General features: G+C 49.6%; 1 protein-coding gene across 21 annotated transcripts in view; it reads left to right on the top strand.

The window, feature by feature from the left end:
• CACNA1B (calcium voltage-gated channel subunit alpha1 B) overlaps nt 1–15,820 on the top strand; it is a 300,242-nt gene that overhangs the window by 271,003 nt on the left and 13,419 nt on the right. For 18 of the 21 annotated variants that reach the window (XM_068211531.1, XM_068211529.1, XM_068211532.1 and 15 more), the window contains 4 exons: nt 2,007–2,103; nt 11,126–11,234; nt 13,703–13,810; nt 15,417–15,526. In XM_068211531.1, coding sequence (XP_068067632.1) covers nt 2,007–2,103; nt 11,126–11,234; nt 13,703–13,810; nt 15,417–15,526 — 424 coding nt within the window. The remainder of the gene's footprint in view (nt 1–2,006; nt 2,104–11,125; nt 11,235–13,702; nt 13,811–15,416; nt 15,527–15,820) is intronic. The other 3 variants (XM_068211542.1, XM_068211522.1, XM_068211541.1) reach the window with 1 other exon arrangement.

Raw genomic sequence — 15,820 nt, 5'->3', positions numbered from 1 at the left:
TAACGTAACCAATCCCTCGCCTGAAAAAAGGAATGATTGACTGACTGCCTCCTTTTTCCCCCATGCATCCCTTCCCTGTCTCCTCCCACACCCCAGCTGCCTGTGGACAGGCAGTTTATGGGACAGGGAGCCCTCCAGCTTCCATCCTGCCAGCTCCAGGTGGGAAGTCCTGGGGAAAATTATCCCAGCACTTCCATATATTCCAGAGAAATGGCATCCCAAGGTTTCCAGGGAGCAACAAGTTTGGTTTGGCTTTGTAGCATTGTTGAGTGATCAACTTGCCCTTTCCTGAGCTGGAAAACCATTGGATCTGGGCAGAGATGAGGGATGAGGGATGAGCTTTCCATGGTGCCAGAGATGGCCTGGGGCTTCAATGATGTCTCTAAGCTGTGGTGGACACCCAGGGAGAGCTCCTACTCATGGCACAGGGAAAGTTCACTGTGCTTGGGAACCCAGGTGAGGGATCTGGGACAGATCTTGCTGAGAAATCAGCATGGGACGGGCATCAGTGGGGAACCAGTTTCAGGCAGGGAGTTTCTTGGAAAACAGAGGATGAAGGAGAAGACTGGAAGCAGCCAGCCCAGAGCTTCCTCTTCTTCTCCACTCCAGCCCAGGTGTTTCCCACACCTGACTGAGGATTAAGAGCTCAGAAGTTCTGCAGAGAAAGAGGAGACCCCATGCCCCAGCCCAGGAGCAGGAAGGAACCAGGGGAGGACACTGGCTCCAGTTCCCATCTGTGTCTCCCAGCAGCTGGGCTGGGAAAGCTGGGTGGGATTTTATCTCAGCAGTTACCAGGGTCAGGAATAGATGGTTTGGGCTGGGTGAGTTCTCTCCTCCTCCTCCCCCTCCTCCATCAAAGCTTTACATAGGAACTGAGATCTATGTCAGGGCTTTGGGCTGGTGGGAAGGTTCCTGCTCAGAAAGAGGGGTTTAAATGGGTGCTTAGGTTTTCCTTGCTGGTGTAGAGAGGATGACATTACCTTGCTTTTCCAGGGGTTAAACTTTAATTAATAACATCCCTGGGTCTCCTCAGATGGCAGGCAGCAGAGGTTTGCACATTGTATAAGCAGGCAGCTCGTTGGGAAAACAAAAGAAGATTGGCACAGTTCTGCTCCCAGTCCCAACAGGCACATAAAGGTGAAGCAGGAATTTTCCACTGTTTTGCACCCTCAGGCCAGGATTCATCCACCACCACCACCACTGTGTGCGGAAGGGAGATGCCCTCAGCAATGGGCTACTCTGAGGGACTTTTCCCGAACCTCTGCAATTCCCATTTGAGGCAGGCTTGGTGAAAAACAAGCCCCACCAAAAGTGAGGGAGGAGCAGGTTCTCTTCCCACCTCCTGCCAGGGCTGGGCTCTGCTTTTGCTGGAGCAGGAATTTGCAGAATCCCAGCCTCAGCTGGGAGTGGGAGCAGTCCCAGTGCATCCCCTCAGCAAACCCCCACGATTGACTTCTCCCTTGTCCCATCAGCCAAACCCAAAATGCTGCTTCCTGGAGGGAAAGCTGCGCTGTGTTCCCCAGCCCTGTCCCATAACTCTGCCCCCCAGCTCTCCCTGGCATGGTGACCTGACTGGTTTGGGGGCTGATGGGGAACCTTCATCCCCCACCCTGCCAACAGCCAGCCAAACCCAGCCCTGCCACCCCTTCTTCCCCGGGGGACATCAGTCATTCCCCGGGGACATCAGTCATTCCCCAGGGGACATCAATCATTCCCAGGGCCACGGGCCACCCCTGCAGGAGGAGGAGACGTTGGGCGCTGAAACAGCAACGGAAGCGGAGCCTCGTTTCTCCTGCCCCACCTCTTGAGTTTGGTTTTGTTTCCCGGAGAAATCTGATTAACCAGATCTCTGTTTTCTTGTCTGCTTTCCCTTCTCTCTCTCTCTCTCCTCCTTTTCATTTGCTCCACTGTGTTGCCTTTCCCCCCACCCTTTACCCATTTTCCCTGCCTCAATCCAATGGGATTTCTGTGTCCTGGTGCTTTTGCCTCCATCCCTGTGGTCCCAGCGGGCGCATCAGTTACACAGACATGTATGAGATGCTGAGACACATGTCCCCACCTCTAGGCCTTGGGAAGAAATGCCCAGCTCGTGTTGCCTATAAGGTAGAAAACCTCCCAGGAACTCCTGCCCAACCACCAGCTTTCTGTGCCGTGGCTGAAGTGGGGTTTCTGTGGCATTGGTGTTGTTTTTCTGGACTTTTCTGGTGCTTTCTCTGCTTTCCAAGCAAGATTTTGGATCTTCTGATTTTTTTTTCTTTTTAATTTTTATATATTTATATATATAATGTTTTTGGGTAACTTTTTTTTACGGTCTTTGAAACTCTGGCACATCAATTTGTCTTTCTGTCTTTGCTCTCTCCCTATCAGTGTTTCTCTCTCTTTTCTCTCATTCTGCTTCCATTTAGGTTAATTTGGGGAGGGACCATGCTAATTAGCAAATTACCCCCCATTAGATCCCCATTTTTCTTCCTGGGGCTCTTTGTCTCACTAACCCTTCAGTAGAATGTTGTTTTTTCCTCCTCTTAATTAGATTGGAGTAATTAGAGTAGGCAGTACTGTAGGAGTGAGCAAGCAATTAAACAGAGACTACACCAGAAGGGCTCCTTAAACACCCTCGTGGAAGAAATTACTTGAACAGAAAACATTTAGGACAGGGAGATGGAGAAATCACTCCAGCTTATTGCTGATTTAGCAAAATTTTTAATTGACCCCCCAGAATGAATTCTATCCCAAAGGCTGCTGCCTGGGTGGAAATTCAGATGGAAATGGAGCAGACCCAGTAAAGGCCAGGCTGCCCTCCCAAAAACTCTCAGGGTGCTTGGAAACTTTCATTTCCAAGGTGATTTCTTGGAATTTTCACCAGTGAACCTCACAGTTTAGAGGGAGAGGTTGCTCAGAACTGTTTATCACTGGTGTGGTTGAGGATCCACCAAACCGAGCAGGATTTTTTGGCTGCTGGTGTCACTCCAGCCACCTCCAAACCCCAAAACTTAGTCCAGTGGATCCACATCACAACAGCCCCTCCTGTACTGGGGGACTTTTCACTGAGACCAAATAAACCCAAGATTTTTGTGAAGAGGCTCAAGCTAGACCCAACCTGGGCCGGATTTATTCAGGCAAGAAGTCCAGATAAATCTTCCTACAAGATCCTTCCTCAGCGTGCCAGGATTTAAAATAAAAGGAAAACAAAACATCACCTTAAATCTTTCCAGTTAGGTGGCTTTGCTGTATTTGATTTGTTTCTGGACACCATAACTGAGCTTGAGGCACCCAACTAGATCAAAACTCCAGGTCTCAGCTATTTTAAACACCAATTATCCACAGAAATCCAAGGATTTGCCACCTGTGAGTATCCATTGGTTTAGGAGAGCTGTGTCCTGCTGAAAGGAGGTGTTTGCACGTGGGCAACCAGATCTGCTCTGGGGCTGTACCATAAGGATAAAATTCTTTTTTTTTCCCCCTAAATCTTGTAGAATTCAAAAAGGAAGAAAACAAAGGGGAAAAGAGATCACATGTTAAAATAGGCATTTTAAATAAGACTTTGGGCTGGTTTTCATAGCAGACTTTGTGCCCACAGGCATTTCTTCAGCCTGAGAATTTCCTGAGATCTCCTTTAATTTGTCTGTCCCTACAGAACAAACCCACAGAACCAGGGTACAGAGGAATGGCTTCAGACTCTTGATTTTTAAAGATAACATTAATTTTTACCCATCTCAGAAGAAGCCTCTGGATTGTGTCTGTGTGTCACAAGCACAGGCAGAGATGGGTTCAAACAGCTCCAGTCTGGTGAACATCAGATTTCTCTGAGTTTTCATCAGATCATCTCTGAGATGATCACATTCATTTCCCCCTTATCAAAGAGCCCTGGACTACAAAATATGGATTTAAGACAAGATCAGATTTCCCCCATGGATTAAAGCTGCACTTTGGGCTCATATCTCACCCAGTTATTGCTGATGAAATTAACCCCTCATGGGGTAGGACTGGTTTTTGCTCCTTCCCTCTTCCACGTCTCCGTGCAGCACATCCATGGGTTGGTGCTGGGCATCTTCCCCCATGACTGTGGTGGGATGTGGCACCCCCTGCCCTGCTCCTGCCAGGTGTCCCCCGTGGTGCTACTCAGGTGACATCCACTCCCAAGTGGATGAGAGACTGAGGAGGACACTGAAATCCCCCTGGGCACTGACCCCTCCCCAGAGCCTGGAGAGGGACATTGACCCCCTGCTCCTGCAGGTGCAGCTCAACTGGTGCCAAGAGCAGCCAGGGCTTTGTCTCTGCCCTATTTTCACTTTCTCCCTCTGGTTTTTAAAACCCTGACTGTTCTGTCCAGCAAAAGCTCTTTTGCCCCACATATCCCCACTTTTTCTTTCCATGTCTACTTTCCCTAGTCCTCATCAGAGGTTTTGTGTGTTTTCCCCCTGTCTTTGTTGCCTTCTCAGTACGTCCACAATGGTTTTTGTTTGGATTTTCCCCTCTTTGTAGCCTCCTTGGCTGCTGTCCTTCCTTTCTGCTGTTTTCTGGTTCCCCTTTCTCAACTGTTCTCCTTGGTCAGCCTGACCAGCCTCTGCAGTTCCGTGTGCGTGGCTTTGCTGCTTGCCCAAGGTGCATGGGATCCTCGGGCATCAGGGAGCTCTATCCTGCCCTGGGCTGGGGGAGGAGGCTGGAAAAACCCAAATTCCTGTGGTCAGTTCTGTGCCACCCACAGTGAGAAGGACCCTGAGGGGCTGGAGCGTGTCCAGGGAAGGGAACAGAGCTGGGGAAGGGGCTGGAGCCCCAGGAGAGTCTGAGGGAGCTGGAAAGGGGCTCAGCCTGGAGAAAAGGAGGCTCAGGGAGGACCTTGTGGCTCTGCACAACTCCTGACAGGAGGGGACAGCCGGGGGGGTCGGGCTCTGCTCCAGGGAACAGGAACAGGAGGAGAGGGAACGGCCTCAGGCTGGGCTGGGCAGGCTCAGGGTGGACAGCAGGAAGAATTTCTTCACAAAGAAAGAGTTTTCACAAAGAGTTTTCAAGCCCTGGAAGAGGCTGCCCAGGGCAGTGGTGGACTGACCAATGCTGGAGGGATTTAAAACCATACAGATGTGGATGTGACACTTGGGGACATGGGTCAGAGGTGGCCTTGCAGTGATGGATCAGTGTTTGGACTCGACGATCTTGGAGGCCTTCTCCATCCTAAATGATTCTGTGATTCCATAAATTTTACTCTTTTCTATCCCATCAGATGAAAAGGGGGAAGAAAACCTCTTTCACTTCACTTTGCTGTCTTAGGATTTGCTCACTGTCCTTGCCCATGGCAGAGGGTGGAAGTGGGTAAGCTTTGAGGTCCCTTCCAACCCAAACCATCCCGGGAATCTGTGGTTCCTGGCATGATCTCAGAGCTGGGCTGCTCCACCAGCATGCAGCGAGAGGGATGAAAGCCATGGAGAGCCAGCAGAATTAAACCAGAGTCGAATCATTCCAACTAGGTCGGGGTGAATTATTCATAGCAAATAATTTATTCACCAAACTCGACCTCATTTCCCACAGCAGCGCTCCACTGTCCCAAATTTATTCCTGTCTGGGGATCATTCCCAGAGCAGCTCCTGTCCCAGAGCTGATGGGGTGCTCTTAATAATTCAAATCTGTCGGGGTGCCAGTAGTTTTCCAGGCACTGTGTTCTCCTCTTCCTGCTGCCTCTGGGTAAACGTGCCAGGAAAGAGGATTTAGGGTGTTGTAACTTTTTCTGGGTCAGACTGGAATCCAGCAAGGCACCTTCGATCCCGGGATGAATTTTTCCCCTATTCATCCAGCACTTTCCTTGCCTTTTGGGCCATTGTCCAAGCAGATCCTGAGCAAAACTGAAAGGGAATTTATTCCTGTCACAGAGATTTGGTTCCTCGTTAGCGCTGCCTTTGTTAATTGGCAATTAAACAGCGCCGGGGCCGCCTCCTGACCGCGCCCGGACCCCGCGCACCGAGCGCTGCCTCCCGACCCCGCCTCTAATCAGCCCCTCGTTATCAGCACAGCGTTAATTAGCAGGCTCCGGAGACAACGGCGCCGCTCCTGCCTCTGGGGCCTTCTCCTGTAGAAGCATTAACGAGCTCCAAATCCGCCTAATTAAAACCCGGAGCTGCGGGAGGGATCCCCACGCGCGGCCGGGAAACCGGAGCGGGGACTCCACCTGCTGCTGGCTGCGCCTCCTCACCCGCCCCTGCAGAGGAGAGGGGCTGGGGATTCCTTTCCTGGCAGGTCAGGGCTCCTGGGAAGCATTTCCACCTTTTTTTCCTGCTGCCCATCATTAATTCACCCGAGTGCCCCTGCGTTGCGGCTGGCGAGTCCCAAGTGATGCAAGTTCTTTGTCGGTGCAGGGAAGGAGCAGCAGGCTCCTAAAATTTCCTTCTGGCCTCCAGAAAGATGGGAAATGATCCAAATTAGAGTTGGGATTTTTTAATCTTTGTTTTGGTTCAGTTATTTTTGTTTTTGTTGGGATTTTTTGGTTGGTTCTTCTTTCCCTTCTTCTTTCCCTTCCCCTCTCCCCATTCTCCCTCATTTTTTTCCATCCTGTTTCAAACCGTGAGCTACAGCTCTGACACAGCTTCGAAGCACAACTTCAGGCAGAAGAAACAGGAAACATGGGGGGAAAGTTTTAATTTTTTTTTTTTTTAGTTGAGTACACTCTAAACAATTAGTTGAATTTTTTCCCCGTATATTCTTATCCCTAAGTCTTTGAGAAAACGTGAGGTTTTTTTCTTCTAGCCTGGTTCAGGATGAAAATCAAAAGTTCTTGATTGAATTTTGCAAGGAGAAATTTTGGTTCAAGCAGAATATTTTGAAATTGAAAAATGTTACCGATTTCAATTGGATTCCTTTTAAATGGATACTCTAGAAATGGAGAGGAATTAAATACAGATGAAATTAGAAAGTAGCCTGGAAAGGCTTGAAACTTCACACTCTGCACAAGGAGATATTTTTATGTACAAGGTTATTTTGTAATACTGAAAGGAAAAAATTAATATGACTTTTGTTTGCAGTTTCAGCCTTTTGGCTGCATTTCTGGCATTGGGAAAACACACCAGACAACGCTCAAGTATCAAATCCCTCCTGGCTGTGCCAGTGTCTGGCTGAGTCCTGGCTCCTCTGGGTGCCCTGGGTGATTTGGGGCATTGATTTGGGATGTGGGGTGAGCAATGTCTCACCCAACCCTCCCTCAGCACCCCAGCTGTGGTGGCAAAGCTATTTTGGATCCAAGATGAATCAATTCTTTTCTTCCAACTGCTCCATCCTCAGCAGGAGCTCTCCAGACATGCCAGATATTCATTTTGAAAACAATTTTCTCAAGCCAGAGGCTTCCAAGGCAGGAATTTTCCCGGCTTTTGGGAGGATCTCGGGTGGCTTTAGTTTAGGCTTGTTGGCTTTGGCTGCTGCAGGTTCTGAGGCATTTCTCTCTTATTTTATGGCTTTTTTTGGTCAAGAAATGGGCAGCTGGAAGGTGCAACCTGCAGCTCACCTTGGCAGGGCAAGAACTCCTCAAGTGCTGTCCAAAGGGAGGTGAATCCCAGTTTGGCACCCTGAGGGGACACAGGGACTTATCCCATCACAGCTTCCCTCTCCTGAGCTGCCCATCGCTGATGGAAGAGCCACTCAACCCCCACTTTGTGCTCCTTGCTGGGTTCTCAAATTGGGAATTCCAATGGCCTGGAGGTGTCTGAGTTACCTGTTTGACCAGTTTGGATACTGGGATGGAGAAAAAGGCAGTGCAGAGGGAAATGCAGGGAGGAAGGCAAGGATGTAGGGTAGGGAGAGCCTCTTCCAGGTGCCTGTTTGCAGCAAAATGTGTGGTTTGCTCAGCCAGACTTCCAAAAGTGGGAATCCCCTTGGAAAATCTTCCCCTAAATCCTCTGTCCCTGGCTAAAATAGAAGAGGAGAGCACTGCTCAGTACAGCTGTGGGTGGCCTGTGTTCTGCATCTGTATCCTTTGGAAATTCACCTGGGAAATCAGCTGGGGAGACCTGAGATGTGCCAGTCACCAAGAGGTTTTTTGGTGGTGGTTTTTGGGAGGATAGAGCTCTCCTGTGGGGAATTGTTCCTCATTTGCCTGTTCTTCACTCGCATGCATGTTCTTTCTCTCTGCATCCCTTACCTCTCTCCCATTCCAGTGGGATTCTGGGACTGTGATTGTTAACTGTGGGCTCTCATTGATGTTTTTTTGTAGCTTTTTGTGTGCTGAGGGCAGAATTGGAATTAAATCCCATTTCGTTCGACATGAGTGAACTTAAAAACCCCCATGGTGTTGCCAGCACTTGATACTGTCACTGACTGAGAGGCTGGACTTTGATTTCCCTGTTTCTGGGGCTGGGCAGACACAGAATAACCTCTGGGCATGCTGTAAGGGAGATCACAATGGTTTGTCCCAGACTTTAGGTGACAGGGACATTGTTAGAGTGGTCTCTTGTCCCTGCAGGGTGTAGTGAGAGCTGAAAATGTGTAAATAGGTAAACAAGGAGATTTCAGCTCCTCTGAGCAGATTTTATACTGGATCAGCACTTTGTGCCCTTTGTCTGTTCATATCAACACCAACAAGTGTCCCCCTGGGGGGAAATTGTCTCCTTGGCTGGCAGAAGGTGCCAGAATTGGGGTCTGCCCTCCTTGAGGGCATGGAAGTGTTCAGGGCCAGGTTGCATGGAGCTTGGAGCAACCTGGGCTGGGGAAAGGACCCTGCCCATGCAGGGGGAGGGATGAGATGATTTAAGGTTTTATCCAACTCAAACCAGTCTGGGATTCTAAGGAAGCTCAGTCCATACATTTTGGAAGTAGAAGTTGGAAGTTTCTCAAAGCAGGAAGGTTATCCCAGAGATGGAAAACCTGGCCATGTTTTTGTGCCCCAGCCAGGGCTTGGTTTGGGGAAAACACAGCAGCAGCAATTGGGGCTCCCACTGAGCCTTTCGCCTTGCCTGAGGCTCCAGCAGGTCCCTGCTCTCACCTGCATCTTGCTCCCTTCACCAGCAGGAAAATGCCCATCGGCAGAGGAGTTTCTGCTGCAGGTTTTCCCCAGGACAGCAAAGAGGCTGCAGCAAAGTCTGCATCTCTGAAAACAGTGCCAGGCTTGTGCCCACTGCTGCAGTGCCCAGAGCCCTGGGGTGAGTGCAGCTGGCATCTCTGGCAGCCTTTAGGGGCTGTTGTTAAACAAAGAGCAGGTTTCTGTGCACACAGAGGGATGGGAATAACAGCCCAAGCAGCTTTCAGATGGGGATGAAATTCTCTCCCCAGCAAGGGGCCCAGGCCAAGCTGCCTCTGTGTTTTTGAGGCTGTACTCAGGCAGATCAACAGCCAGGGACTTCCTTGGGCTGCTAATCCCTCTGGAGAACAGAAACCTCGAGGTTTGTCTGATATAGATCCAGACAGTGATGTTTTCAAGCAGCTCCTGAAAGCTGAGGAGCTGGGGAATCATCAGGCTGCTGAAGGAGGGGAATTCCATCCTTTAAATGTGTGCTGAGGTTATCAGCAAGGCTTGGCGCTTGGAGCTTTTCTGCTGCCAGCAGGTCAAAGCTTTCCAAAGCAATTTCAGGTGCTTCCTGCTCAGGAGAATGATGGGTTTGCCCTGGCAGAGGTGGCTGGTGATGGGGAATGAGTTGCTCCCAGCTCTGAAGATCTTGGAAAATACTGATCCTGAGGGATGGTTCCATGTTTGGATTGGAAGAACAGGCTGGGAATTATAGTCCTGGCCATGTTAATCCAGCCTCTCCTCTCTGGGAAGGCGTGGAGGGACTGTGCAGCTCAGTGACTTGAAGGGAAGGAGACAGGAGCCAGAATCCAGGTGTCCCCAGCAGGAAGGACATTGTCACCTTTACCTGCTACCAACCATTCCACAGCTTGAGCCACATTCCAGGCCTCAGCAGCTGTTCCCAAGTGTGCTTCAGGCTGGGACCAAAATACACCATCCCAGCCCCTGCAGGGACAGCACAGCTCCTGCACAAAGCCCTCACATTGTCATTGTCACTGGGAGTGTCTTCATCACATCCTGCTCCCAGCAAGGCCACCTGGATGGTTGGCAGGGCCACACTCAAGATGGAGCTGCAGTCTCGGGTGGCAGATGCAAACCTTCCTTCATCGTACTTCAGTCAGTGATGCCAGGCCCCATTTTGTCCTGTTTTAGGATTTAGGTGAAGGATTTAGTGAGGTCAGCTGGTGTAGGAAAGGGTGGAGGAGGTGGATTTATGATTTTTTTTCTCTTCAGCATTCTGCTTTGGCAGGTGGGACAGGTACAAGCCACGTGTCTGGTGCAAATCATTTTGCTTCTTTTCTGCCAGGGTCAGGATTAAATCAGGAGATGACATTTCTTGTTGGGACTCAGATGTTTGTTAGTTCTTATCTCTGTTACAGTCTCACAGACCCTGAGTTCTACAGCACTTCACTCTAACAAACTCAAAATGGAGCTGTGTCTCTCTCTCTACAAGGCCTTTTAAGGATAAACTGTCCAGTTAAGAAATGACACTTAAATTATTTTTACTTTTAACCCAATAACCAACCACCCGTGGCCCACAATGTGGACTCTTCTATCCAATTACACAAAACCACCCAAACCCATGGAGAAGAAGGTGAAGAAGAAGAACCAGCCTCCACCCTAAAACCTCCATCTTGCTTTATATATATTACTATATTCTAAACCCTTAAACTCTAAGTTTTCCACCCTGTGATATCACACACTTCTATCCAAACTCCACACCTACAATCCCAGTTCTGTCCTTCCATTCTGGAAGCTTCCCCATGGCCTCAGGTCACATGCAGTGTTCTCCTGGGGGTCAGTGCCTGTCAGCACAGAAAGTCTCAAATTCTCAGCAGCCAGGGTTCCAACAGTCTGGATAGTACAGACACCACTGGAGACAGTCAGGAAATGGGATGAGAGCCTCCCACCTGGCTTCTTTTTGGGAGAGCTCTGTAGGATTGCAGTGCAGTGCTGGCAAATCACTCATTAAACCACTGAAGTTCTACCCAAACCTGCTCCTGGAGCTGGCATCCATGTGCAGAAGAATTTCAGCTCAGCACACAAAAAGTTCCTTCCTGTTTGTATTTGGGGGGTTCAGAGAGGGGCAGGCGAGGGTGGGGGGAGGACTCCTGGCCCCCACTCACAGCCAGTCCTGTCTGTCTCCAGCGCCTGGTGAGGATGAACATGCCCATCTCCCCCGAGGATTTAACCGTGCACTTCACCTCCACGCTGATGGCCCTGATCCGCACAGCCCTGGAGATCAAACTGGCCTCAGGTGAGAGGGACGGGGTAGCTGGGTCACCTGGAGATCAAACTGGCCTCAGGTGACAGGGATGGGGTGGCTGGGTCACCTGGAGATCAAACTGGCCTCAGGTGACAGGGATGGGGTGGCTGGGTCACCTGGAGATCAAACTGGCCTCAGGTGACAGGGATGGGGAACTGAGGGGTGGCTGTGTCACCTGGAGGATGCAGCAAACAGACCAAGGGCAGCTCAGCTCCTTGGAATCCTCTGTGACTGGCACGGTCACACAGGGATTAAGGAAGCTGAAGTCTGCTCTGGGTGTGGATTTCATTATGCTGCAGGTTTCCTGTATGTGGAAAAATCCCCAAAACAGCACCAATAAGAGACCAGTGCCCTGCCTGGCCTCTTCCAGAGATGTTCCCAGCTTTGTCAGCCTCCAGCCTGTGCCTTGTTGGATGGGAGAGCATTTTCTGCCATTTGAGCTCTAAGAAAACCAGGGGAAAATTAGAGTTTTCTGAGAGCACATCGGCTCACAGCCCAGCTCCTGACCCCGAGATGGGCTTGGTTGGTCACAGCAAGGTGCCAGGAACACCAAGGACACAGATTTATCCCTGGATGGGCCATTCACTGAAGAGGTTGACTTAATCCTTGTGGGTCCCATCCAGCTCAGAGTATTCAGTGAAATCTGTGGGTTTGGTGTCCTCCCAAAACCATGGAAATTCTGCCCCAGGTGGGAATCCTATCTTCCCATGCCAACACCTGAGGACAGGGGAGCTTGGGGAGAGGACAGAGGGGTCCTGAGCATCCCTGGCAGTGCAATGTGGGAATCTTTGCCCATCCCAGTTGAGAACCCTGTGAGGGGGAGCCCAGGATGTGTCCTCCTTGCTCTGAATCAGAAATAAGCTTCCACACCTCTGTTCTGAACTATTCCAGTCCTTTCTCCCCAGTTGCTCCGTGCTGGCAGCAAGGAAGGAACTCCAAGTGCCCCGAAGCACATTCCACCTTGAGATAAAATGTAATTATTGAAGTGCTTAATCAGGCGTTTCCTCGCCTCCCAATTAAACTTTGCAGTGTAACAAAGTGCACCGGCCTTTTCTCTGGGTCATTACCCCATCTCATCAGCCTGCCTGGGGTCACGGTCAAGGCATGCCTGGCCTAAGCACTCTTACACCCAATTTCAAAGTTAACAGGAGGGAACCACACTCCCAGGAGCAGGGGCAAGGCAGGGTTAGGCTGCTGTGCTTTCCTGAGCGGTTTTAGGCCAAACATCTGAGTTAATCTCCTCCCTCCTGTGCCGCTTAAACTTTGCCTGTGATGCTTTGGGGAGGCATTGCTGGAAGAAGACAACATTTTGAGGTGCCTGGGGCTCCCCACAGGAGTGGGATCAAGACAAGGATCAGACACTCGTTTCTACAGATGCTTTTAGGACTTCCTGTGACTTTAAGAGCCAGCACCTTATTTGAGGAATAACTCCTAGATAAGGATGCTGAGAGTTTGTTTAATTTTCAGTGTCTGGTTACCTGTCTGCCTTTTTTAACTGGAAAAGCTCCCCCCACCCTTTTGCAAACTTGAAGGGAGCCAAGAGGAGAACTTAGTTGATCCTCTGGATTATTTCTGTGGTTTAGCTCTGCTCTGGGGTGTGAGGTTCTGACCTGTTTTGTTGTTATGAGCTCCCTTTGAATAGGTTCCATGCGCTAAATTTAATTGCGTCTTTAGTGGGTTTAACGGGCCCTTAATAAACCTCCCTAATGAGTTTGGTGTGGCGGTTCAAACCACGGTGTAACAGGGTACCCAGAGCCTCCTCTCTTACTCTGCTCTTACAAAAATAATCTCTGTCATTCAAATGAACTCTTTAATTGCCTGCTGTGTGGGGAATTCAGCTGGGAGCTGGCCCGGGGCTCAACCAGCCCTTAATCACTTTCCACGTGCGCATTTAGGCTCGGCTTTGGCCCTTGGAGCAGAGCTGCTGGGTTTGGCTCTGCTCTACCTTAGGGTGAGGTGCTGGGGCAGAACTCTGAATTTGTGTCATTGCCAGGGGGTTTGGGAAGAGCTGGTGGCAGAGGGTTTGTAATCCATCAGGACATTGGAGGGTGAACCTGACCATGGCAGAGGGGCTTGTGTTAAAGGATCTTTAAGGTCTTTTCCAACCCAAACCAATCTGTGGTTATGGGATTTTGTGATTCATGTCCAGGTCCTTTGCATCCCCCCTGGGAGGTGCTGCTGCCTCCATGGGAAGGGGCAAAGGAAGAGACACCTGCAGTTTAAGCATGGAATAAGTTTGAGCTCACATTTAAGTCCCAGCTCAGGGTTCCCAGGGCAAGGCAAGGCTGGTCCTGCTGAGTTCATGCACTTCTGTCACGGAGAATTCCCGGATTCTCTGGGCAGAGAAGGGCTATGCTGGCTCACCCTTCCCAAGGAATGGGAAGAGGGGATGCAAACAGTGGGATGTGCTCCAGGGCAGGGGTTCACTCCTCCCCTCTCCTCTCCCTCCCTGGCTGCAGGCGGTGTGAAGCAGCACCAGTGTGATGCTGAGCTGAGGAAGGAGATCTCGCTGGTCTGGCCCAACCTGTCCCAGAAGACTCTGGATTTGCTGGTGCCTCCTCACAAACGTAAGTGCTTCAAGCACTGGGTCCATCCCAGACACCCAGGAACCCCAGATTAGGTTTCTCCCTCCTTGCCTGCTCTATCCAACCCCAGATTGGGTTTCTCTCTCCTTGCCTGCTCTATCCAACCCCAGATTAGGTTTCTCTCTCCTCATCTGCTCTATTCAACCCCAGATTAGGTTTTTCCCTCCTTGCCTGCTCTATCCAACCCCAGATTAGGTTTTTCCCTCCTTGCCTGTTCTATCCAACCCCAGATTAGGTTCTTCCCTCCTCATCTGCTCTATCCAACCCCAGACTGGGTTCTTCCCTCCTTGCCTGCTCTGTCCCAAGCCCCATCTGGGTCACCCGGAGGATGCAGCAAAGACACCAAGGGCAGCCGAGCTCCTTGGCAGCCTCTGTGCTGCCCTGGCTCTGTCACACAGGGACTGGGGGAGCTAAGCTCACCTCTAGGCATGGACTTCATTGTGCTGCAGGAGATTTCCGGTGCACGGAAAAACCCAAATCCCAAACTGTGCCCAGAAGAGACCAGTGCCCTGTGTGGCTGTCATGGTTTGACATGTCAAACCACGACAGTGGCCTCTGCCAGAGCTTTTCCCCATTTCTGTCAGCCTCCAGCCTGTGCCTTGCAGGGTGGGAGAGCAATTTCTGCCATTTGAGCTCCAGAAAAACGGGGAGAAGAAAGGTTAAAGCTTGCTGAGGACTTAGACAATCAGATGTGAGGTGCTTGGGGGTTAAAGGCATTTGTGTTATTTGGTGATGTCCTGGGCAAAAGTGCTGAGAAAATGGAGAGTTTGCTGTTCTCTTGATTAGCTCTGGGTTCCTGATTAATTAGAAGCAGTGTAGAGTAATAAAGGCATTGTTAATTAAGAAAAATGAGGGAGCTGAGGAGGTGCAAATCAGTGGGTAGTGACTGCTGAAGTCTTTCCCTTCCCTCCTCTCTTGATTCCTATATATCTGCTGCTCCAGTTTTTTTCCATGGTGAGTGTTCCAGTGCTGGGCAGGAAAGGGCTGTCCCATGGCTTTGAGGGTGAAAAAAACATCTGGAAAAAATGAAATATTCCTTAAAAGTATATTAGCCCATTATACCCCATTGACTGTCTTTCAGAGAAGCAGGAGTAAGGCTGCTTTGTTGATAAAGGCTGCCCGGGGGTCTGGGATGAATTTAGGAATTCTCTCAGCAATGCTGACAATGCCACTGAGTTTTCCTGCCTGTTTTTTCCTACACAATCCCTGTGTTTGCCACAGAGAGCTCCAAACCAAGGCAAGGCAGCAATGGGCAAAGAGTTGAAGAATCTGTTGTAAACTTTTCTTTGTTTTTATTTTTCTTTCCCCTACTTTTCTGTGTCTGTTTTGCCTCATTATGCTCATAAAATAAAATTTCATTTTATCCATAAAATAAATAATTTATTATTAATAATGATGATTTTTATTAACAAAACAAAATACTTTATTAATAACAATTATTAATAATTTTATTAATACTTTTTTCCCCTCAAAATTTTCATGTTGCTTCCTCCCTCTCCCTGTTTTTCACCATTTGCTGTTTTTACTTATTCCTGTCTTGTCTTCATCCTTGGAATGGCTCTGCTGTGTTTTCCCCACGCTCTGGCAGCTGATGAAATGACTGTGGGGAAGGTCTACGCAGCCCTGATGATATTTGACTTCTACAAGCAGAATAAGAACAGCAGGGAGCAAGTCCAGCCCCCTGGGGGCCTGTGCCAGGTACAAAAGGGGTCTTTCCATCCTCCCTCTTGGGCAGCTTTAACAAGAATCACCAGCAGGATTCATCCAGAAGGTCTGGCTGCTCTTCCAGGCAGGGTTTCAAAATGCTGGCTCAAAAATGGAAACCTCTCCTGAAAGTCTCTTTAAAAAAATACATTAAAAAATTGTTGCGGTTACCTTTTTTGAAAAGAAAGATCTTAAAAAAAAAAAAAAGACAGCTGATCTTTGAAAGTCTAAATGGTATGTTTAAAAGTGGCCTAGGGCGCACCAAAAGATTTCCTTGGGATGCCAAAG

The sequence above is a fragment of the Anomalospiza imberbis genome, chromosome 21, assembly GCF_031753505.1.
Source record: "Anomalospiza imberbis isolate Cuckoo-Finch-1a 21T00152 chromosome 21, ASM3175350v1, whole genome shotgun sequence".
In the NCBI taxonomy this organism is placed as follows: domain Eukaryota; kingdom Metazoa; phylum Chordata; class Aves; order Passeriformes; family Viduidae; genus Anomalospiza; species Anomalospiza imberbis.
This window is presented reverse-complemented; position numbering and strand designations above follow the sequence as displayed.